Source organism: Oryza glaberrima, chromosome 6 (genome assembly GCF_000147395.1).
Source record: "Oryza glaberrima chromosome 6, OglaRS2, whole genome shotgun sequence".
NCBI classification, from domain to species: Eukaryota; Viridiplantae; Streptophyta; class Magnoliopsida; order Poales; family Poaceae; genus Oryza; species Oryza glaberrima.
Genome location: NC_068331.1, coordinates 28,111,710 through 28,134,928, shown reverse-complemented (window position 1 = coordinate 28,134,928; position 23,219 = coordinate 28,111,710). Strand labels below are relative to the sequence as shown.

General features: G+C 43.4%; 5 protein-coding genes across 8 annotated transcripts; 4 read left to right on the top strand and 1 right to left on the bottom strand.

Moving 5' to 3' along the window:
- Positions 1-85: 85 nt before the first annotated feature.
- LOC127776120 (uncharacterized) lies at positions 86-5,170 on the top strand. Of its 2 annotated transcripts, none has more exons than XM_052302460.1 (5): positions 86-192; positions 3,700-3,847; positions 3,953-4,227; positions 4,445-4,582; positions 4,718-5,170. In XM_052302460.1, exons 2-5 carry the CDS (start codon positions 3,754-3,756, stop codon positions 4,763-4,765), a joined length of 555 nt encoding a protein of 184 aa, XP_052158420.1. In that variant the 5' UTR covers positions 86-192; positions 3,700-3,753; the 3' UTR covers positions 4,766-5,170. The 2 variants fall into 2 exon arrangements, with proteins under 2 accessions (XP_052158420.1, XP_052158419.1); XM_052302459.1 differs by lacking the exon at positions 86-192 and adding an exon at positions 205-325.
- A 6-nt stretch (positions 5,171-5,176) lies between these two features.
- Positions 5,177-5,771, bottom strand: LOC127776121 (non-specific lipid-transfer protein 2P-like). Its single transcript, XM_052302461.1, has one exon. The coding sequence runs from the start codon at positions 5,683-5,685 to the stop codon at positions 5,389-5,391; it is 297 nt and encodes a 98-aa protein (XP_052158421.1). The 5' UTR covers positions 5,686-5,771; the 3' UTR covers positions 5,177-5,388.
- Positions 5,772-6,970: 1,199 nt separating this feature from the next.
- On the top strand, positions 6,971-15,802 carry LOC127776112 (pentatricopeptide repeat-containing protein At5g48910-like). Of its 3 annotated transcripts, XM_052302450.1 has the most exons (9): positions 9,451-9,675; positions 9,813-12,150; positions 12,247-12,945; positions 13,032-13,109; positions 13,583-13,688; positions 14,134-14,316; positions 14,672-15,139; positions 15,241-15,324; positions 15,485-15,802. In XM_052302450.1, the coding sequence occupies exons 4-9, from the start codon at positions 13,086-13,088 to the stop codon at positions 15,487-15,489; spliced, it is 870 nt and encodes a 289-aa protein (XP_052158410.1). In that variant the 5' UTR covers positions 9,451-9,675; positions 9,813-12,150; positions 12,247-12,945; positions 13,032-13,085; the 3' UTR covers positions 15,490-15,802. The 3 variants fall into 3 exon arrangements, with proteins under 3 accessions (XP_052158409.1, XP_052158408.1, XP_052158410.1); XM_052302449.1 differs by lacking the exons at positions 13,032-13,109; positions 13,583-13,688; positions 14,134-14,316; ... (1 more) ...; positions 15,241-15,324; positions 15,485-15,802 and adding an exon at positions 6,971-9,341 and having other exon boundaries at positions 9,415-9,675; positions 12,247-12,476; positions 12,616-12,942; XM_052302448.1 differs by lacking the exons at positions 13,032-13,109; positions 13,583-13,688; positions 14,134-14,316; ... (1 more) ...; positions 15,241-15,324; positions 15,485-15,802 and adding an exon at positions 6,971-9,341 and having other exon boundaries at positions 9,415-9,675; positions 12,247-12,942.
- LOC127777069 (putative pentatricopeptide repeat-containing protein At1g68930) lies at positions 10,088-13,055 on the top strand. The gene is made up of 4 exons (XM_052303573.1): positions 10,088-10,793; positions 11,451-11,851; positions 12,697-12,945; positions 13,032-13,055. The coding sequence occupies exons 1-4, from the start codon at positions 10,088-10,090 to the stop codon at positions 13,053-13,055; spliced, it is 1,380 nt and encodes a 459-aa protein (XP_052159533.1).
- Positions 15,803-19,193: 3,391 nt separating the features above from the next.
- On the top strand, positions 19,194-22,747 carry LOC127777068 (putative wall-associated receptor kinase-like 16). Its single transcript, XM_052303572.1, has 2 exons — positions 19,194-20,085; positions 21,591-22,747. The coding sequence occupies exons 1-2, from the start codon at positions 19,194-19,196 to the stop codon at positions 22,745-22,747; spliced, it is 2,049 nt and encodes a 682-aa protein (XP_052159532.1).
- Positions 22,748-23,219: the final 472 nt, after the last annotated feature.

Here is a 23,219-nt window from a genome sequence, read left to right as displayed (position 1 = left end):
CTGGACCGTCCATCTGTACACTACAACGGTCTCCAACCGTCGGATGCTCCCCTTTCGTTGTCACCTCCCTCCCCATTGTCTCCCTCCTCACTCTATCCCATCCCTTCCCCGTTCCCACTTCGCCGGAGCACCACCGCGGCCACCGGCGGCGGCCGACTAACTTCCTCCTCGTCGCCTCCCAATCATCTCGAGGTAACTGAATCCCCCGACCTGTCTCTCTCTGTTATCTGATGCCCATTTCCGCTCCAGTTGGGATCGGCTCTTCCGAATCTCAAATCACGGTTGATCTGATCCGGTGTGGCGGGCGTGGTGGATCCGTTCGTCGGTACGTAGAATCGAGAACGTGTTTCGTTGATTTCCTGATGTGTTTTGGTTCGCCGTGTGGATCCTGTTGTCCGAATGGTCTTTTCGGCGCAGATTTTAGTTCATTTCATATGCTTTGGTGCTGCCAAGTACAGTACTTAGTGTAGTTTTTGCCTGAATATTGGGTGAGGAGTTGAGGACAGGTTATGGTATACTAGTACTTGGGACTTGGGAGAGGTGAATAACAGTAGTCCTTCAATAAGTTACATATAAGAGCTCGTACAGATAAGAGTTGTACTAATTCTTTGCACATCGATGTATCTGATTATAAAATAAAACAAAAGGACAAAAACAATGATGTTGTTGCTTGTCTTCTAAAAAAACATGTGCGTGTTTGTTGTTTTGTGTGGATCCATATGACCACCAGGTGTATGCCAGCCACATCTCACATGGGACCATATTGGGCTATCTCGTAGTGATTTACTATCATAATATAGGTTGTTTTAGGTACGAATAGATGATTCTTTAGTCATATTGGGATTTTATTTCATACCATTCTGATTGACAAAACTACTTGCATCTATTCACCATGTCGTAGCTCATAACTATACGGCATGTAATTTCAATTTTGCAATCGTTATTGACCTACTGTGTCTAAAAATATTATAAATTGAGAAATATGTCCTCCCAGAAATAAACCTTGTTATGAATTCTAGGCTGGCATGCGAACTAAGATTGACAGTTGCTGCAAAAGACTTGGAACCTTCACTAACCTAGCTGAACTACTTTTCTATTGCAGTTGAGTTATAATTGTAGTTGGTTGTTAGTTGGCAGGTTACTTTCTGTGATGATCATAAGTTCAAGCGACTCTTAGTTTAATGACACTACCTTGTAAGTCAAGGAGATACTTTATGTGCTCACAATTTTGTGTATCAAACATGATATCTTAGTTATTCATTATTCCCTCTTTTTTCTCTTTTTTACCTGTGGCCCTGCCTATATGTTGAAGCTGACAAGTGACTAGTAGAAAACAAAAGCTGGTTTGTTTCTGCCCTTTTGGGGTTTGTGTTTGTACTGTTTTTACTTTTCTTTCTCATTAATGAAACTAGCTGGGTGGCCCGCGCAATTGCGTGGCTAGCACCCATACAAAATCATATATTTTTAATATAATTTTACTTAAAATTTATTATATATTTATCTCGTTGTCTTAAGACTTTAAAAGATCAAACCTTATTATCGTCGTGTTTCTAATTTTATAGTTTTTAAAAGTCACACCAGTTGCTACCATTTACTTCTGTTATATTCTTCTTTATTTGACTGCTCGATCTACCACTGTTTCTATTTATTCTTCTTGAACCTTTAAAATTTGTATCTTATAGATTGTCCCGTTGGGTTTCGTTTTTATAATTTCTAGAAGTCCCGTCAAATACTGTCATTATACTCCTCTACGACCACCCACTGCCTCATCTCTTTATCGTCATTGGTATAAAACTGAACATAATTATCGTTTAGGTTCATTTTTCACTTTTTAGAAATTCCGCCAAAATGTGAGTGACTTTGTCGCTGTACTCCTCTATGGCTCGCGCGCTGCCTCTCTTCTTTATTGTCATTGAGATTTTAAAATCAAATATGATTATCATTGGGGGGTTTTTTTTTTTTTACTTTTTAGAAGACCGAACCTTTAAATTGGACCTTATAGTTTTTAGAGTTTATTGTGTCATTGGGTTTCATTTTTTTATAATTTTTAGAAATCCCGTCAAACGCTGCCACTATACTCCTATACGACCCGTCCACCGCATACTCTTTATTGTCATTGGGATTGTAAAAATCGAATATAACTATCGTTGCAATTCATTTTTTAACTTTCTAGAAGACCCACCAACCATCGGCGGCTCTGCCACTGTACTCCTATACGACCCACCCGCTGCCTCTCATTTTTATTGTAATTGATTTTTTTAAAAATAAAATATGATTATCATTGGGGTTTATTTTTTTATTTTCTAGAAGTTCCGCCAACCGCCTTGTCCTATTGTATCACGACCTGCCCATCGTCTTTCCTTTTTAATCGTCATTAGGATTCTATTTGGTGTTTTATTAATAGTTTTTAGATGTCCTATCAACCGCCACCACTCTGCTGCTCTATAGGCCTATTACTTAATTAATCTCGTCATGTGTTTCAGATGGCCTTTTCTTTTAGTAGTCTTTATTTTTTTTATCACTAATTTTAGTTATTAATAAATTGTATTCCTAATTGATATCTTTTTTTTCTTTTTCTGATTTCTTAATTTATTTTATTTTTCGTGTTGTGTTCTTTTGATAGTTTTATTTTTTATTCAATTTCAGTTATTTCAAAATTGTATTCCTACTTTAACTCTCATTTTAATTTACCTAATTTTAGATTTTATTTTATTTTTAATTCTGAATTTTAATTAATCAATTATTGGGTTCTTATATATACATTTATTCTTGAATTTCAGTTAATTTTAAATTGTATTCCTACTTGAACTTTTTTTTTATTTTTTTCTAATTTCATTTTTTTCATTTGGAATTTTAATTAATTGGATCTTTAATTGGAATCGGACTTTTTTTTTAACGTTGCGCGGGACTTTTTTTTTTTCACCAACATTTTTTTTAGAATTTTTGGAAAAGCAACCGGTTTCTTTTTATAGTAAGTTGCACGGTAACTTTTTTTTTCACTAACCCTTTTTTTTTTAGGACCGGTTTACACGGACTATTTTTTTTTATAGATCGGACTGAAACTTTTTTACGCACTATTTTTTTTCTTTTTTTAGGAAATTTCCGGGAACCTTTTTTTGCACTTTTTTTTCGCGTGTGTTTTTTTTTTCCGAGTAGAGAAACCGACTCAAATACGGATGACGGACCGCGGAAACATCTTCAATTTTTATAATAGTAGAGAAGAGATAGAGATATTCCTACTTGGACTCTTCTCTCTCTTATTTTTTGCTAATTTCGGAATTTATTTTATTTTTATTCTGACTTTTGATTAATCTCGTATTGGGTTTCTATATGGACTCCTCTTTCCATATTACATATTTTTAATTCTGAATTTCAGCTATTTTTAAATTGTATTTCTACTTGGACTCTTCTTTTCTTTTTCTCCAATTAATGTGGGAATTTCTAGCCTCCACAGCGAACGTGGTGCCTCCTTTCAAGGCTGTTTTAATAATATAATAGATAGATGATATGCAAATCTCCAGTATATTCAAGGAAAAAAACAAAAGTTACTTGCTCTTAGTTTTATAAGTTAGTATCTGCAGTTCTGCACACTATATAGTATCTCTTAATGGCAAGCATTTATTTCACCTTGTTTGGCTGCCTTGTTTTGAGTAAATGATTTCTTATGTCAATGATGCTTTGGCTCTCATGATCACACAGATTTTAACTGAACTCCTCTCTTAAACTTCACGGTTGTTTGTTCAACAAAGAACAATGGAAGGACGGTCCCAGTTGAATCCAGATGCCAGCCCTTTCATACCTTCCTCACTAAGTCTTTTCGCATACAATGATTCTAAGAGACAAGCAGGTGAAACTGAAACTGAAATAAATTACAAATCTGCGGGATTTCAGCTCACGGATTCTCTTTCTTCATATGGCTGCATGAACCGAATTGGACTAAACATTTATGCAGAGTCATCCTCGATGGACAGTCCTTCTGCTAGAGCTTGCTGTTCTTCCCTGTGCGAGGAAAATGATATGGATCCACTTGCTTTGACCAAATCTGTTCTTTTAATGTTCCCCAATATCTCTGAGGAATTCATTGATGAGTTACTCCAGGCAAATGAATTTGGCATAAGTCTCACGGTTGATATGCTTCATGAGCTGAATTCACAAAATATGCTTCATGGTGATGCCATAATGGGCTTCCCAACATTCCCAGATGTGAAGAAATTTCACGGCAACCTAGTATGCATATTTCTCTTCTTCTTCTTTTCTTTATCCTTTTTCCTTTCACAATCTGTACAATACAACTGCATGCTATTTTCTTTCCCGTTACAATAGTTCATACATATGCTGTGTTTCACAAGGGTGAAGGCAAAGCTTACACTGTTTGTGCCCTCTGAACAAAGTAATTGGGCAGCATTGATTACAACTTCTCTTATATTTCGGTTTATCACTGCAGGGCCTACCTGATGGTGATTTGTCTGAAAGCAACAGCAGTCTTGATCAATCTCTTCAGAAGGGTATGTCACTGACGACTTCTGGTGCGAAATCTGCCTCGGCAATGATTCCAGATAACATTTCTCTTCATGATAAAATGGTATACAAAATACTGTATTTGTGAATTTTTTTGGTATGACAACATTAAAAAAGCAATATCTGCAATACAATTAACCTCATAAAAGCCTAGACATTCTTGCTTACAAACTTTCCCTGATTGGCTTATTTACTGCAGGGTGTACAGAAAGACGATAAGCCAGCAATTGCTTCTACTACAAATTGATCTTCAATGCATCCTTCTGTAGATCCTGTAGTCTTTACTGTTAGTTTGGGTGCCTGACTGAAAGTAGTGCAAAGTGCAGAGAGTGCAAAACCACAAACAATGATTGTCTTCTTAATCCATGTTTGAAGGACTACTTGGTTTTCTGGGTTTGAGCTTTTGAAGTGTGCATCGCAGTTTCAGTTTGCTTGTTAGTTGTTACCGAGAGTTGTATAGGTCTTTTGATGTATTTGTCTGTCACTATTATGTAGTCCGAACCCAGTGGATTGTGCAGCAGCAGCTCTCGTGTACCCCCTGCGAGTGCTACCTATGGTTTTCAGATTTGTAGCAGCCAGCCATGCGATAAATTGTTGTATTTGCTGAACTCCTCTCTTTTATGTGTGACACAAAAGCAACTTAACAACAAGATACCCATTCAAGAGATAGCAAGCAGAGAAGACACGCTTGCTGTCCATAGAACTCCATTCATATAGCCCCATACATACGTGACAGTGAACTGAAACATGCACACAAATTGATCATGGCTGCCTAGCTAGCGGCAACCACGTTTATTTACTAGCAGCGGCAGTAGCAGTAGCGAAACTGCACAGGCATTAGTACTAGTAGAGCAGTAGTAGCAGTTTAATTTAGCAGTTGGCCTTGACGTTGCACGCCTTGACGGCGCGCTGCGCGCTGGGGCTCGTGACGTAGCTGCGGTAGGATGGGTCGCGCGCGTACTGGCACAGGCACGGCTGCTGCGCCCGCAGCTGCACGCAGCAGCCGGGCGACGGCGCCGCGCCCAGCATGATCGCGCTCATGCACGGCGACAGCGCCGACGGGTTGCACCCCGCCGCATCCGCCGCGCCCGCCGCAAGCACCAGCGCCACGCACAGCGCCACCGCGTACGCCGCCGCCGCGCCGCCCTTGCGGTTGATGCACGCCATTGTATGTGTGTGGATTGCTAGCTTGTGATCGAGATCGATGGAGAGAGTGGGATGGTGTGTGACTCACTGTGTGTCAGTGTGTGTGTGATGGGATCGGCTGCTTCGCGCGGCGCGCGGGTATTTGTAGCGTGCAGTGGATGGGCGAATCATGGGCGGCGATTGGCGCCGTGGCATGGCCATGCCGGGTACGTGCATGCACCGTATACCAGGACGGCAGGGACGCATGCACGGTGGTCGGCAGGCGTCGTCGTAGTGAAATGTTTGACGTGACAAAACACAATAAGTATGTGCTTGTCTTGTTTGGCACAACTCTGATCCTAGATTCACGATAAATTTGAAGTTAATTTGTATGTTGAATTATAGTAGTTTAAAATTTTAAATTATCTTGAAACAAAATGATTTATCCAAATATTATCAGTGTAATCATAGAATAGATTTGTGAAATTAGGAATACTCAGTTCTAAGGAACACCTTATGTATGATGGCTCGGCTTAGTTTCAGTTTCTTGTTTACATATGGGCCGGAAGATGAACATTAAGTAAGAACACGTAAAATGAGAAAACCATTAACAAATAATTAATTGATTTTTAATTATTTTAAACTTAAAAAAATGAATTTATTTAATATTTTAAAACAACTTCTATATAAAAAATTTTCGTATGAAATGTACCATTCAAAATTTTTAAAAAGGCTAGAAAAAAATGTCCGAGCGTTACACCGGATGAAGTCTATTTTAATCATATTATTGTTATATGATTTAGTTAAAATGAAATTCACTATGAGGGTTCGCTTGGATATATATAATATTAGAAAATCATGAGCTACAGTTAGGAGTCCTCGTCTCAAGTTAGCATGCGAGTTTTTTTAAACAGATTTCTTATAGGATTCCTTCAAAATTACCAGAAGTGAACGATCTTAAAACCGACTCAAATACATATATGTATTTTGGAAAGTAAACGAACTTAAAAACCGAATCATACACGGATGACGTACTAAAATAATGGTAAAAACATCTTTAATTTTTATAACAGTAGAGAGGTAGAGATGTGCTAATAGAATTCGAAGTAAAATCTACTACTGTATCTTCATCAGATTCAAATGGCCCTAAAGCTGCAGTGTTACACTGTAGGATTATTAGGCCGTATGTCCGTACCTTCACCGGCAGTGCTTCCTAGCAAAGTCGGCCTGTCACCATGAGACGGCCCATAAAACCAACGTGGATTGAATCCTATATGGGCCGTCCAAGCGGTGCAACAGAGCGTCCCCAAGCTCGAGCGCACGCAGAGCCGCGGAGTGGCCGCGACATGCCGCCGGCGCCATGGCCGACGCCGCGCACCGTCCGGCAAGCCGCCGAGCTCCACGCCCACCTCGCCACCTCCGGCCGCCTCCTCCACCCGCCATCCGCCCACCACCTCCTCAACTCCCTCGTCAACTGCCTCCCCCCATCCGATCCCCTCCACCTCCGCTACGCCCTCCACCTGTTCGACCGAATGCCCGCCTCCACCTTCCTCTTCGACACCGCCCTCCGCGCCTGCTTCCGTGCCGGGGCCTCGTCGGGAGACCCGGAACTCCCCTTCGTCCTCTTCCGCCGGATGCGCCGCGCGGGCGTCCGACCAGATGGCTTCACGTTCCACTTCCTTTTCAAGTGCTCCTCCTCCTCCCGCCCCCGCGCCCTCCTGTGCACGATGCTGCACGCCGCCTGCCTACGGACCATGCTACCGTTTGCCGCGCCGTTCGTTGCGAATTCTCTCATCCATATGTACATTGAGCTTGGGCTCGCTGGTGATGCTCGACGAGCTTTTGATGAGATCCCTATGAAGGACGCGGTAGCCTGGACAATGGTGATCAGTGGGCTGGCCAAAATGGGCATGCTCTGTGACGCGCGGCATCTTCTGTCTCAGGCTCCAGTGAGGGATGTGATCTCGTGGACAAGTTTGATTGCTGCCTATTCTCGTGCCGATCGGGCCAAAGAGGCTGTCGATTGCTTCAAGAACATGCTTTCTGAAGGCATTGCACCAGATGATGTTACTGTTATTGGCGTGCTCTCAGCATGCTCACAGCTCAAGGATTTGGAGCTGGGTAGTTCCCTGCACTTGCTTGTTAAGGAGAAGGGGATGTTGATGAGTGAAAATCTTGTCGTTGCGCTCATTGACATGTATGCGAAGTGTGGTGACTTTGGTCATGCACGAGAGGTTTTTGATGCTGTGGGTAGAGGCCGAAGACCTCAGTCATGGAATGCTATAATTGATGGATACTGCAAACATGGCCATGTTGATGTTGCACGGTCTCTGTTTGATCAAATGGAGGTCCGTGATATCATCACATTCAACTCAATGATCACTGGGTACATCCACAGCGGCCAGCTTAGAGACGCGTTGCTATTGTTCATGAATATGAGGAGACATGATCTGCGTGTTGACAACTTTACGGTGGTGAGCCTTCTATCTGCTTGTGCAAGCTTAGGTGCATTACCACAGGGCAGGGCATTACACGCTTGCATTGAGCTGAGGCTGGTGGAAACAGACATATACATTGGTACTGCACTGCTGGACATGTACATGAAATGTGGGAGGGTCAATGAGGCAACCATTGTTTTCCAACGTATGGGCAAGAGAGATGTTCACGCTTGGACTGCTATGATCGCAGGTCTCGCATTCAATGGGATGGGTAAGGCTGGTCTGGAATATTTCTACCAGATGAGGTGTGACGGCTTCCAGCCTAATCCAGTTAGCTACATTGCTGTTTTGACTGCATGCAGCCACTCATGTCTATTGAACGAAGGCCGCCTGTACTTTGATGAGATGAGAATCTTGTACAACATACATCCTCAGATTGAGCACTATGGCTGCATGATTGATTTGCTGGGACGCAGTGGGCTTTTGGATGAAGCAATGGATCTTGTTAAGACCATGCCCATGCAACCGAATTCTGTCATATGGGCATCCATCTTGAGTGCTTGCAGAGTCCATAAACGCATAGACTTAGCTCAATGTGCCGCGGAGAATCTTCTGAAGATAGAACCTGATGAAGATGCTGTCTATGTCCAGTTATATAACATATACATAGACTCTAGAAAATGGGAAGATGCATCAAAGATAAGGATGTTGATGGAAGAAAGGCAAGTTAAGAAGACTGCAGGTTATAGTTCTGTTACTGTGGCTGGGCAGGTGCACAAGTTTGTAGTTAGTGACAAATCACATCCACGGATATTGGAGATCATCGCAATGCTAGAGGAGATCTCACACAGGTTAAAGTCAGCAGGCTATTCTCCGATTACATCACAGATAACAGTGGATGTCGATGAGGAGGAGAAAGAACAGACACTGCTAGCACACAGTGAGAAGCTAGCCATTGCTTTTGGCCTCATTAGTCTAGCACCAAACTTGCCGGTTCATATCATAAAGAATCTCAGGGTATGTGAGGACTGCCACTCTGCAATCAAGTTGATCTCCAGGCTTTGGAACCGGGAAATCATAGTCAGAGACCGGAGTAGGTTCCACCACTTCAGAGAGGGGGCATGTTCTTGCAACGATTTTTGGTAAATACCATTTTATAGTACTCCATGTTTTTGGTGAAAAAGCTGAGGTTTAGGAACATTGTAAACTGGAGTTCTTCGCATTAGTTTGGAATTGCACTTGAATTTCTGATCAACAAAGGTACTCTTTCTTCTCCTTAATTACACTCTGGTTGTCATGTTGATACTCTGTTACCAGTAATATGCGTTTTCAGGAAAAAGAGGTCAGCTGTGTGCCTGTGTCACTGAAAGCATCACAGCAGTGCTGCTCTCAGTTCAATCCTCAGGGTTGGTAGTTGATGGGCTTTGTGGGCTTTTTGGATGGGCCAGCCAACTATCTTCAGGCCTTTAGGGGCAGACGACGGAAAGCAAAAGCAGCCAGACAGAAGGGTCGTCTTCCTCCTGCCGCCCAGCCGCCGTGATGCTCCTGTGCTCGTACGCCCAATCCCGTCGTCCCCGGCTCCCTTCTCAGTGAGGTAAAAATCCAATCTTGCCGGCTCACCCCCCTCCGCCTAAAAGGAGGAGCAGTTCGTTCTTCTGTTTCCCAAGTTGGATTGCGCTTTTCTTTTGTTTTATTTTTTCCCCTGATGTCTTCTGTATGTGGGATACTCAGGATGATGCAGAGATGCCAAACGAAAGAGATCCGTTCCGACGACGGTTGGTGATGGCGGCGGCAGTGATGAAGCCACCGAGTTGATAAATGATGCGGTTCTTCGTAAGGAATACTACTGCTGTTTCTCTTCACTGGGGGAACTCGCTGTTAGCTGATGGAAACTGGAAGTATGGAACAGTGTCACCTGCTCCGGAAATTCTTCTGAACTGGCCTTCTCCCCTTCGCATTCCTCTTTGTTTGACCCATCATAGTCTGTGGAAAGATCGTCTGTGACCATGGCTGTCCGAGACGTCGCGTCCTTGAACCGTATGATCACAGGCTTCATCAGGGACGGCCTTGCTGATCGGGCCCGTGCTGTCTACAGGTGGATGGTCGCTTCAGGCATCAGGGAGACCCCTCATACCTTCTCTACAATCCTGGGAGTGTGCAACACTTACGAGGCACTGCAACTCCATGGCCGGGTGCTGGCCCTAGGCTTGTGTTGCAATCCATTTGTTGGATCTGCGCTTGTTAATCACTATATGCATGTCGAATCACCACATGCTGCCCTCTCATTGTTCCGGGAACTGCCGCTGCAGAACACAGCCATGTGCAATGTGGTACTGCGTGGCTTGGGCAACCTGAAGCTGATTGAGGAACTTATCTGCTGCTTTCTTGATATGAGACGGCAGTATTTGGAGCTGAATGGCTTATCCTATTGTTATGCCATGAAAGGGTGCTATCAAAATGGTGAATGGCTAGAACAAGGCAGGCAACTCCATGGAGTTGTTCTCAAGGCTGGGTGGATTCCATCCAACATTTTCCTGTCAAATTCTCTTGTAGATCTTTACTCTGCAATTGGAGATTCAGTGGACACAGTGAAGGCACTGAATGATATCCTGTCTGAGGATGTCATCTCATGGAACTCCATTTTATCAATGTACGCTGACAGAGGACATATGAAGGAAGCAGTTTATTACTTGAAACAGATGCTTTGGCATGGCAAGATGCCTTCAATTCGCTCATTTGTTTCGCTCCTTGCTTTGTCTGGCAAAACGGGGGACTGGCAACTCGGAGTTCAGATACATGGCATTGTTCATAAGCTTGGATTCAGTTGTAGTAGTGTGCATGTTCAGACTACGCTCATTGATATGTATGGGAAGTGTTGCTGTTTTGATCATTCATTAGCAATATGCAATGAAATTCCAAGTATTGCACTGGAGTGCTGCAATTCGCTGATCACATCATCGCTTCGCTGCAACATGTTTGATGCTGCTTTAGAGATATTGCATTGTATGATTGTAGAGGGAGTGACACCTGATGATGTGACTTTCTCTGCAACTATGAAAGCCATATCTTTGTCAGCTTCACCAAGTTTAACCAGTTGTCAAATGCTACATTCTTGTCTTGTTAAATTGGGATTTGAAATGGACATGGCTGTGTGCTCCTCCTTGATCACTGCTTATGCCTGCGCTGGTCAACTGAGTAGTTCACACTTGATATTTGAAAGATTGTTGGATCCAAATGTGATATGCTTCACTGCTATAATATCTGCCTGTGCTCGATATGGAGATGGAACACGAGCAATGGAGCTATTCGATCAGATGGTTTCTAGTGGCCTGAAGCCTGACAATGTTACCTTTCTGTGTGCAATTGCAGGATGTGATCAGGCAGGAATGTTTGAAGAAGGACGGCTGGTGATTGAACTCATGAGAGCTAGCCGTGAGCTGGATCCTGATGAAAGACATTTTGCTTGTATGGTCAACCTTCTCAGTCGAGATGGTTTTGTGAAGGAAGCAATGGAAATGATGGAACAGTCCCCATTGAGACACTACACCAAGGCATGGAGCTCACTTCTTCAGAGCTGCAAAGCACATGGTGAAAATGTGCTGGGAAAGAGAGCTGCCAACATGCTGATAGATGTAGGGAGAAAAGATCCAGCCACCACTTTGCAGGTATCAATTTTTTTCAATGATATTGGGGACAGAGAAACTGCTTTAAGGATTAAAGAGATGACAAATGTGAAGGAAGTGAAGAAGAGCGGTCACAGCTTAATTGAGGTCAGTCACCGAGCTTAGCACTTGGAATTAAAACCATATCGGCACCATGGATTATCTACTAGTTTGAGATAAACATTTGCACCGCATAAGAAGGTTCTCTTGCCATCCAAAAAAGGCAGCGAGGATCAGATCCTCACACCACATTGCATCGCTTGTTACTCTTTGTTTTTGTGGTAAAAGATGTTCGTGGCAAGGTGCCTTTTCTATTTGGTTGGGCCTGGAATCAATGGTTAAATCGTGTAACTGCCATTGCACGTTATGAGCACATCTGCCAAGTGAACCTCTGACTGTTCTGACAGGTCTGAAATTATTTTCTATGCTTATTAATACAATCCAAACAGGCTTTTATCAGATTTCCGTTGGTATTGATTCAGCTGTCTCCCTGATCATTGCAGGAGACTATTTTGCTGCATATGGTGGTGGAGGCTGACTACTGTTTTGAGCACAAGCACTAAGTCTAAAACCGCGGAGTGCAGGCCAGTGGATGAAGTGAGCACTGGCGTTGGATGGGGTTGTGTCAAATTGTGACAGGATGGCCGGTTAGCAACCTAGCTGGAAAGTGCCTCCACTTCTTACTTTCTTTCCCTTTTCTTGTGCCCCCTTGCAATTTCTTATGCATCAGTCAGTAAGTTCATATGTGAATCTTTGTATATCTTTTTCTCCTATTGCTAATTGCATCCAATCATTGAGCACACTTTCAGTTAAAGAACTTTTTATGGCCTAAAATTGGACTGAATCGACTGCAATTCATTAATTCTGTGCAGAAAGCTTCTCCATCACTTGCAGGCAGTATAAAAAAAAAGGGTTCCCATAGAACTGGTGCAGAAGTGTTTCTGGTGCCCCAGAGTCCAGAACGGACAGAGCCGTGGATTAGGAATCCTCTCCTCTTCCCCACTCCCACTTCAGCTCACCACCACTTCCACTTCCCCTTCCTTTTCCCTACTCTTCTCCCTTGCATCTCGAGCTGGTGGCTGGCCACTCCGCTCCTCTCCCCCCTCCTCCCCTTCGTGATCTCCTCACTGCCGGAGCTTTCTCTCTTCTCCGCCTCGCTGCAAGGGAGAGCTGAAATTCTCTCGCGGGGAAGACCAGGGCAGGTATGATCCGTGAACTGGGCCTGAATCTTGTGTTTTCTTGTGTTGTTGTTGGCTGATGCTAGCACTGCTTCTTGCGGATTTTTCAGGGGAAGGGTTCAGGAGGGGATTAGGGCAGGAGGAGTGGAGGAAGCGCCGGCGACATGTCAGGAGCGGACGTCGACAAGGTCTGTCGTTAGGACATACAGCTGCTCGTCAGTAGTAGTTCAGTGCCTTGTTTGGTTCATGTAGAACGCTTGTTGATTCTTGTTGGGTTTTGCTACTGAATTCGTTGGTTCTTGGCCTCTTCGCAGAGGATACAGTGCCACTCAAGTTTGATTTGCGTGCTTATAGTGACAGTGCCATTCTAGGGTTTGTGATCACCTGCCAATTAGTTAGTAGGGTGGGGATAATCTCGGATTGTGATACCTAGTAGGGTTCTAATTTAATCTTGTCTTGTATTCATATTACTTGTTCAGCCTGCAATGCATGCAAGCACACAAGGCCCGTGTTATGGATATTCTTTGCATTCGTTTATGCTGAATCATGCTTAGAAACTACCTTTGGATAACACAGATTATTTTATGTGTAGCATGCTTGAACAATTAATACATATTCAATTGAGCTGATGGATAACTCTTGTTGCTAACTTTTGTTTCAGGTCCAGAATCTTATACATTGCTGCCTTCAGCTATACATGGACAAGAAAGAAGTTGTTGATGCCCTTTCCCGTGAGGCAAAGATAGAACCTAGTGTTACACAGCATGGTAGTGCTCTTACCTTGTATGCCAAAAGTTTCATTTAGCTTACCTGCAAGTTGGTCTTAGGTTTCAGAACTGGCTAGTAACAGCGCAGGTCATGCATAGTTGGACGGGTTGCTATCTTGTTACAATTATGATTGTGGAATTGTGACATATGCTGGTTCACACCACACAAATATGGTTTAGGTAAAAAAACCATGCCATCAATTTTGCAACAAACACTGTTATATGCTGCCTAAATATTCTTTTTTCCGTCCCCTCTACGAACCTACTTTATGTTTCAGGTGGGCTCTGTCAAACAGAAAGGGAACATAACTAGGAAACCGTTTATGTTTATCTTGATTTGCGCCCTTGTATTATTGTTAGATCATTTTTGTTGTTAACATCTGGTTGATTTTCTTTTTGTAGGCTGTTGTTAACATCTAGTTGATTTTCTTTTTGCTCTTTCCAGTTTGGCAGAAACTCGAGGAGAATAATCGTGAGTTTTTCAAAGCATACTATTTGAGGCTGATGCTTAAGAACCAAATAACAGCCTTCAACAAACTTCTTGAGGACCAGTTAAGGATTATAAATAAAGAATATCATCCAGGGCCTTCTTCTATGCCTCTTCCCAATGGTTCCAACTCAAACCTATGTAAGGCATTTTTTTTCAGACTTAAGCTTCTAGCAATGACTGATATGAGCATAACTGGAGTAGTAATGCAATACCCCATCGTTTAAGTGAGTGTATAATGGTGAACAAATAATTAGTTCTTTGGGAGCCTGAAGAATTCAATGTTTCTGAAAATGATCTTTTCCAAGTGTAAGCTCAGGAAGTTTGTGTTTATTAGGTGAGCACAACACGATTGCTCAAGAGAAAGATATTTGCTTGCCTTTACTTTCCGTTCTTTATTTTCTTTGTTTGCAGGGCTAGGCATTTAGTTGGGTACAGACTGTCCTCTTACGGGGTTGTTTCATTTTAATATGGCCTTCTGTTTTCCTTGTTTCAGTGAAGCAAAATCCATGCTTTTTATCAGAGTCTACTCCGATGCCTGCAATGCCAGATGATGTAATGTGCAATGGAAATTCCAGTGGCATAGTAGATCGCACACAATCCAGTGATCAATTAATTTATGCTGGTAAAGACATTCAGGGTCTTCATAGTAGCATGGATGCTTCCAATTTGCTTCCAGTGCAGAATGCTAATTCTGTGCTGTTTGGTGTGGAAAATGGGCCGACTATTAAGACGGAATCAGGCTATTCGAGCAATGGTAATTTTGGTTTCTGCGGGAATGCTTTCCTGGAATCATGCCAGTCAATAGGTGATGCATCTGGTGGATCCTTTAGCAGTTCAGAGTTGAATGGGCAACCTCTGGATGATTCAATTTTGGATATTGAATCATCATCGTTTGGCTTCTTGAGTCAGCTTCCCCGAAATTTTTTTTCAGATCTACCAGAGGACTTCAATCAAAGCACAGGTACATTCTAATGACAGTATTGATTTATTTTGTTTTCTGATTTGAGTACCATTTTTCTTACCTCATACTTTTGTTTGCTCTCCGCATTACTTATCTTGCAGAAATATTAGACAATTATGGCAAGTCACCGTTCCTCCCTTCTGAGCAAAATAACTTTTCAGATTCTACAGGTGGTGAACACACAGGTAACCATTCTTCCCACCCCTCTTTTTCCTGTTCACAGTTAGCCATAACAATAGTGCATACCACCACCTTATGCTTGTGTGGTAGTACTTTATCAATCAAAGAATATGATGTTTTCCTGTATGGCTGATCTTTGCAATGGCATTCATCTTGTGTTTGCAGGTTGAGCAGCCATCGGTCATCTGTACATACATGTTTGGGCAGGGAAATTTATTAGCCTTTTCTTTGTTAGTTCCAGTATTCTAATTCGACAAGTTTGGATGAGTTGTATCTCCAGAGCATGTAAGGGGATCTGTCTTCCCGTATGCTTGCTGATGGTATTGTAGGTGTGCCTTACAATGATGCGGTTTTGTAAGATAACCATTAGTAGCGGTGGTGCTGAATCCGCAGTCTATGGGTTATATATTCTTCTCTGGCATGTACTAAAATTGATATTTTTATTAATTCAAGTGAATGCTGAAATTGGAGTTCGCTTGTCCACTGCTGTCAGTACGCATGGGCCTTATTGTTTGTAAGGACTGCTGCTTGGGCCACAGTGGGGGTAAATTGTGGCCTAGTGGGATGTGGTCTGCGGCTCTTTTTTTTTTTTCGGGTGTTCCATTTCTCCAAGTTATTAGAATGGTGTGAAGCGAGCGTAGCTTAATTGGTTAAATTTCATGTGATGGAACCAATTAACCTGGGTTTAAATTCTAGATTTGATATGGGTGTTCGTATTTATGGCTTTTTATTTTTTTTGGAGGTAGGCAACGTACCCGTTGACAGTGGGTGCCTGTGATGACTTTGTTAATCTCAAGATATATCGGTCCAGTCTTTTAGATGTGCTCATAAGGGTTATGTGTGTGTGTACGCGTTCATAGGGATAAATGTGTATACGTTGTGGACATACCGTGTTTCTAAAAAAAGAAAAAGAGTTATTAGAATGGTAAGGCTCGGTTGGACTACCGATTTGGTCACGGCGCTCCCCCTGGCTTTTCAGGGAGATAGCAGTTTTTCTTTCACTTATTACAGTGGGACATCGCACAATGGGAGTGGTTTGAACGGACGAAACTCCCTTTCTAAATGATAGGGATACACACTTTTATTATGAGAATTGCGACAAATTTACGATGGTCTCTACTTGTATCAATGAAAATTGACAATACATCACCTGAGGTTAGTTTGTTATCTAAATTTCATTGATTCAGCCCTTGTTTTTGGGTTCTACATCATTGACGCATGCAGCCACCAGTGCGTTTCAATTTTAAAGTGCGTTAGAAAATCGATGATAGATCTCCCCTTCCAGCCACAGATAACTCAAAGAAGGGACAACTAGTAAATCATCCTGCATGTAGCCTGTTTCTTGCTTGCAACCAAGTGGGAAATTTATGCTACTGAATTATATGCATATTCTATGGTGATAAACACCCGGTGATGCACATTGACAAAGTTTTAAGCACATTGGTACACCCGGTGCAGCGCTTTAAGCACACTGGTTATAAACACGGCCGTTGACACGCCAGAACAAACTATATATGACTTGGCCCGTTGTCAACGCCCGCTCCAGACAATTAACAAAAGAAAGCTCCTGAAATTGTCAGAGCAATATATATATGCGCAAGGAATGCAATACCATAGGCTATTGAAAGCGAGATTCAATATTTCCGGAACTCAATTTCTGAAATTTCCAAAAAAAAAAATTCTGAAATTTTCAAAATTGCGGGCCTATCAGTACCCCCAATAGAATATTATATCGACCAAAATATTCAAAAAATATTAATTAAACAAAAATTATTTGAATTTAACCAATATTTGTTCAGATTATAACTTACTTTGGTCCGAATTTTCGTTTATATCGGTCCCTCGATATATAGAAATGTGAAAACCGATATAGAATTAATTAAGAAAAATACCACTTCAAAAGGTGACGATCTTCTTCATCAATCTACATCCACTAGGGACCAATGTATCGTCCAGCTGATGCAAAACTCCACTCTGTCGTTTAGTTGGGGCTGTTTGGATAGGGCTAATTTTTCTTAAGTCCCTGTCACATCGGATGTTTAGACATTAATTAAAAGTATTAAACGTAGATTTATGATAAAACCCATTCCATAACCTTGGACTAATTCGCGAGACAAATCTATTGAGCCTAATTAATCCATAATTAGCCTATCTGATACTACAACAGACATGTGCTAATTATAAGATAATTAGGTTTAAAAAAATTGTCTTGCGAATTAGCTCTCATTTGGTGTCCCTTCCAGTCAAGAATTGGGGCTTCACAATTACTAGCCAATATTTCTCTCATTTATGTAATTAGTTTTGTAAATAGTCTATGTTTAATACTTCAAATTAGTGTCCAAATATCCGATATGACAGGGACTAAAGTTTAGTCTCTAGATTGAAACACCCCTCGCCATTTCTCACTAGCATTAATTTGACCATTCAACAAGAACGGTCACAGTCAGAGTACTTTCTAGTGACCATCCAACAAGAACGGTCACAGTCAGAGTACTATCAACTAGAGATGCAATTGATAGTGCAGTGACGAGGGATGTGTGGTTCAACTTCAAGATCACGCGTTTAATTCCTAATATGCTCATAATCTTTTCAAAAATAATGTTTGGAGGGACATCTTTCCTTCCAAATCTCTTTCTTTACAGTACATCAACTAATCAAGCATTTTACAGTACTGTCAACTAATCAAGCACGTGAGGAAGCAACAGTGGTAGAGTCGTGGGTACATGCATGACTCCACGTATGAAAGTTCAAATCCTAGTATCCATAAATATTAGGCATATGCATCTGGGCTTTCAACAGAATTTTAGTGAGAACAGTGATGTGTCTATTTCCTTACCTGCTTTGATTCTCCTTGGCACTGCTCCTCGACAGTTACAACTATCCTCCCTATTTTTCTAATATGAGCTCGCCTTCACTTGGTCAAGGGATTTACCTCGTTTTGGGTTGATGAATCCAAACCTACAACCCTTGCTTTTCTAGATCCGGGTATCTCCATTTTCGTAACTAGCTTGTCTCCTATCTCCACCCTCGAATCAAACTAACCCAATAATTCGTAGTTGGCAACCCAGATGGTATGGCTATCTTCTAATCCGAGCTTGCCTTCACTCTCGGTCAAGGGATTTACCTCGTTCCGGGTTGGACCCAAACCTACAACCCATGCTTTTCTATGTTCAGCTATCTCCATTTTCATAACTAACTTGTCTTCTATCTCCACCCATGAATAGAATTAACCCAATAATCCGTAGTTGGGGCAGGGTTATCCAACCAGATCTGTATCTGCTTATGGCCTGGCAATCCACTGCATTCTCTTTCTCAAGTCAGTCGTCTCTTGTAAACAATACATTGCCGCTGGTTTCCTTCTTTTAGAACATGTGTTAGAGAATACATTCGCATGATATACTAAGTGTGGTGTTTCGTTTGCAGTTGTGTGCGTGCTCGTGCGTTTGTCATCTAATCTAGAAAAGCTAATCAAGCACACACTAGGCGAGTCTCTACTATGGTTTCCAGTCTTTTAGAACATTTGTTGGAGGATGCATTCGCATGATGTACTAAGTGTGGTGTTGTGTTTGTAGTTATGTGCGTGCTCATGCGTCTGTCATCTAATCTGCTATATATAGAGAAAAAAAAAGAGATTTGGAGGGGGAGACGTCCATCCAAATATTTTTTTAAAAAGAAATTATGAGTGTGTTAGAAATTCAATACGGGACATCGAAGTTAAAACCATACACCCTATCACACTAAATTATCAAGTGTATCTCTTTACTACTATATATAGGAGTACATAACTAGTTTAGCACTTTAGCTTAATTAGCATCTAGCAGACCACCTACACTGCATGCAGGGCAAACTAATGGTAATCAATCATCAACCGCCCATGGCCATGCTGCTCTTCCTGATCGGCCTACATGTGCTTACTCTGCTGCTCGCGACGGCAGCGGCGGCGGCGCTGCCGCCGCCGGGGTGCCGGAGGACATGCGGCGGCCTCGCCATCGAGTACCCGTTCGGCATCGGGCCAAACTGCTCGCTGTCCGCCGGCTTCAGCCTCGACTGTGTCGGCGACAGGCCGCAGTACCGCCTCGGCACCAAGCAGCAGCAGACGGTGAGGGTGCTCGGCGTCGACCTGCTCCACGGCAAGATCCGGACGACGAACGCCATCGCGTCGCAGTGCCTGGACGCGCGCACGGGCAAGCAGATCAACACCTCGTGGGCGGGGCTCAACGCGGCGGCGCTGCCGTACCGGTTCTCCGACGAGGACAACCGGCTCTTCGCCGTCGGCTGCAGCGGGGCCGTCCTCCTGCAAGGCACGGCGGCCGGCGGAGACGACGACCGGGTGGTGATCGGCTGCATCTCGACATGCTTCGGCAACGCGAGCATCAGGACCGGCTCCTGCTCCAACATCGGGTGCTGCGAGACGGCCATCCCCAAGGGTCTCAACTCCTACTACGTGTTAGTCATAGAAAAGATGGACGCCGGCTCGCCGGTGAACCGGTGCTTCTACGTTGCGCTGATGGAGGCGGCCAGCTTCAGCTTCGAGGCGGCGGACGCGTCGACGGACGGGTTCTACCGCAAGAACAGCAACGGCACGGTTCCCCTCGTGCTCTACTTCGTGGTGGGCAACGAGACGTGCAAGGAGGCTCAGACGAGCGGCAGCGCGTGCCTCAGCGATCACAGCGTCTGCGTCGACGCCATTGACGGTGGCCCTGGCTATGTGTGCAACTGCTCACAGGGGTACACCGGCAACCCCTACCTCCCCAACGGATGCATAGGTACGGAAGTGGATTTTTTTTATGGAGTGACCAACATCTCGAACATGATCTCTCGTACAGGAGCAGTCGCTACTGTCCCATAGAAATCATGTACATCTGATCCGATTCGTTTTTTTGTGGAACAGAGAGAGTAGACCTGAACCTATATTTTTAAATGGACAAAAGGCCCGAGACCTAACGGCTCGGTCCATGGTATAGGGTTTTGATCCGGTTTAAACATGGCATGACCTGACTGGTATTGGGCCTGTATCGGCTCGGCCCGACCATAGGACCATGCCTGAGCCAACACAACATGATCCAATGATGAAAGAAGTAAAGTAGCTTATTTCCAGCCATATAAGATACGGCCCAAATAGATGAGGGATTTAAAATAGACTTGTTTAAAGGAGGAGCATGGTGAGCTTGTCGTGCCCTAGCACAATTTGAGTCTTATTGCCCGTGCCTGGAGCCCTGGACCATTGGTGCAACTTGTGGGCGGACATGGCACAACACGGCATGTCAATCGGGTCGTGCCTGATCGTGCTCGAGCCGGTTAACCCATTTAGCCATCTATACTATCTGCTACTGCACTAGTAGTATTGTAGGAAGTCCTTGTTAGAACATTTCAATTATATGAATTTGTTGGATCCAGTAGCTCGCAATTGATAAAAAAAAAAGTACAATTAGATATGTACATTCTTTTAGATGTAGAGATCGGGTTGTTTAATCCATTATCTTATTAAAAGATTTACTGATGTTAGAATTTTGCCAATTTATTTGCATGCAGATATCGATGAATGTGGCCCTGGCAAACAAGGATGTCCGGATGGGATGATTTGCACTAACTTCCCCGGCGGATACAATTGCTCGTGTCCGGAAGGACAGTACAAAAGCAACAAAAATGGCGTATTGATTTGTGAGTCCGACCAGAAACGATCATCCCTCCCGGTCTCAGTGATCATAGTTATCGGTATGTAATAATCATAACTGGTCACACCACTTCATTATCTCCTCTAATTTTCATGCAAAATAATATTTATTTCCCTTATTTTAGAATTTGAGATGTTTTAGGTTTTCTTGAAGTCAAACTTCTTCAAATCAATTTGATAATTTTAATTAATATACAGTATAATTTTTAACATCAAATAAATTGATTAATTAATCCAAAAAAAAATAAATTATAAAAATATATTTAATGATAAATCTAATGAAATTTGTTTAGCGTTGCAAATATTACTATATTTTTCTATAAAATTAATCAAATTTGGAGAGGTTTAATTTAGAACAAACCAAAGTGTCTTTTTTCTTTATTGTAAAAACCAAAACATTTTATATTATGCTCTGAAACGAGGGAGTATGATTTTTTTTGCAGCCGTTAGAGTTTTTCCCTTTAATTTATCTATCAATTATAACTAGAGCAATTTCAGTTTTCGATTTATCACTTTAACAAATAGTTAAGCCCTTTAATTAGTGCCAAGTTGCCAACTGTGAGTCAGTGACATCTTAGAAATGATCACTTTAAACAGGCATTAGCGGTGGCGTCGTCATCGCCGTGATAACCATCTTGATCACATACCTGATGCGCCAGCGGCGAGCGCTCGCCGACGTCAAGCGCAAGTACTTCGAGCGGCACGGCGGCCTGCTTCTCTACGACGAGCTGAGCGCAAGGCCGGGCAACACCTTCACCATCTACACGGAGGAACAGCTCGAGCAAGCGACCAACGGCTTCGACGACGGCAACATCCTCGGCCGCGGCGGCCACGCCACCGTCTACATGGGCATCTTGCCCGCCGCCGCCGGCGACGACGGCCTCGTCGTCGCCATCAAGCGGTGCAAGGTGATGGACGAGACGAACAAGAAGGAGTTCGGCAAGGAGATGCTGATCCTCTCCCAGGTCAACCACAAGAACATCGTCAAGCTACTCGGCTGCTGCCTCGAGGTCGACGTCCCAATGCTGGTCTACGAGTTCGTCCCCAATGGCACCTTGTACCACCTCATCCATGGCGGAGGAGTCATCTCCTTCGCCACCCGCCTCCGGATCGCGCACGAGTCGGCGGAGTCGCTCGCGTACCTGCACTCGTTCGCGTCGCCGCCGATCCTCCACGGCGACGTCAAGTCCTCCAACATCCTCCTCGACGAGAGCTTCATGGCGAAGGTGTCCGACTTCGGCGCCTCCATCCTGGCGCCCACCGACGAGGCCCAGATGGTGACCATGGTGCAGGGGACGTGCGGCTACCTCGACCCGGAGTACATGCGGACATGCCAGCTCACGGAGAAGAGCGACGTGTACAGCTTCGGCGTCGTCCTGCTCGAGCTCCTCACCGGCAAGAAGCCGCTCTGCCTCGACGGGCCGGAGGAGGAGCGGAGCTTGTCGGCGAGGTTCGTGGCGGCCATGGGGGAGAGGAAGGTGGGCGAGATGCTGGACGAGCAGGTGAAGCGCGAGGCGAGCGGCGAGTCGCTGGAGGAGATCACGCGGCTGGCTCTCGAGTGCCTGCAGATGTGCGGCGGCGACAGGCCGGCGATGAAGGAGGTCGCCGAGAGGCTGGGTGGACTGCGGAAGCTGCACCAGCATCCATGGACGCAGGACGCCGTCGAGCTCGAGGAGGCGAGGTGCTTGCTCCACGGCTCGCCGGAGTATCAGCTTTCAGCTACCAGGTGGTATACTGGTAGGAGTAGTAGATAGTGGATACTGAACTCGATCAAGAGATCCAAGCGATTCGCGGCGAGTGGATTTTAAACTCTCGAGAAGACATCCTCTCGTTATTTGCATTTCATTCAAATGGTTATGAAAAAAAATTTAACAAGATAGATTAATATGTGATAGATCACTTAAAAAAGCATATTAAAATTCAACTTTATAGTTAAATTTATCAAGTTATTTATCACATATTAATCTATCTTATTGATTTTTTTTATTTTTTTATAATTATTAGATGACATGTCAATAATCTCACGAGAGTTTAGAATAGTTTTCCTCTATCGTGAAGTTTAGAATATTCTCTTTGTCTGGTTATCATGTCTATTTTTCTTCCGCTCAGCTTGAGGAATTGTATGGCTCGTATATACATAGCAGTTTTTTTAATAATGGATAAATAGAAAGCCTAGCATGGTGTTGTACTGTTGTATCCAAATAATATTTCCTGCTTTTTTATATT

Coding starts and splice junctions, on each gene's coding strand:
- LOC127777068 (XM_052303572.1), top strand. CDS start 19,194: ATGGCCATGCTGCTCTTCCTGATCGGCCTACATGTGCTTACTCTGCTG. Junction 20,086..21,590: donor CCTCCCCAACGGATGCATAG/GTACGGAAGTGG, acceptor CACTTTAAACAG/GCATTAGCGGTGGCGTCGTC.
- LOC127776120 (XM_052302460.1), top strand. CDS start 3,754: ATGGAAGGACGGTCCCAGTTGAATCCAGATGCCAGCCCTTTCATACCT. Junction 4,228..4,444: donor AGAAATTTCACGGCAACCTA/GTATGCATATTT, acceptor TTATCACTGCAG/GGCCTACCTGATGGTGATTT. Junction 4,583..4,717: donor TTTCTCTTCATGATAAAATG/GTATACAAAATA, acceptor TATTTACTGCAG/GGTGTACAGAAAGACGATAA.
- LOC127777069 (XM_052303573.1), top strand. CDS start 10,088: ATGGCTGTCCGAGACGTCGCGTCCTTGAACCGTATGATCACAGGCTTC. Junction 10,794..11,450: donor GAAACAGATGCTTTGGCATG/GCAAGATGCCTT, acceptor GTGCAATTGCAG/GATGTGATCAGGCAGGAATG. Junction 11,852..12,696: donor GCGGTCACAGCTTAATTGAG/GTCAGTCACCGA, acceptor CTGGTGCCCCAG/AGTCCAGAACGGACAGAGCC.
- LOC127776112 (XM_052302449.1), top strand. CDS start 6,990: ATGCCGCCGGCGCCATGGCCGACGCCGCGCACCGTCCGGCAAGCCGCC.
- LOC127776121 (XM_052302461.1), bottom strand. CDS start 5,685: ATGGCGTGCATCAACCGCAAGGGCGGCGCGGCGGCGGCGTACGCGGTG.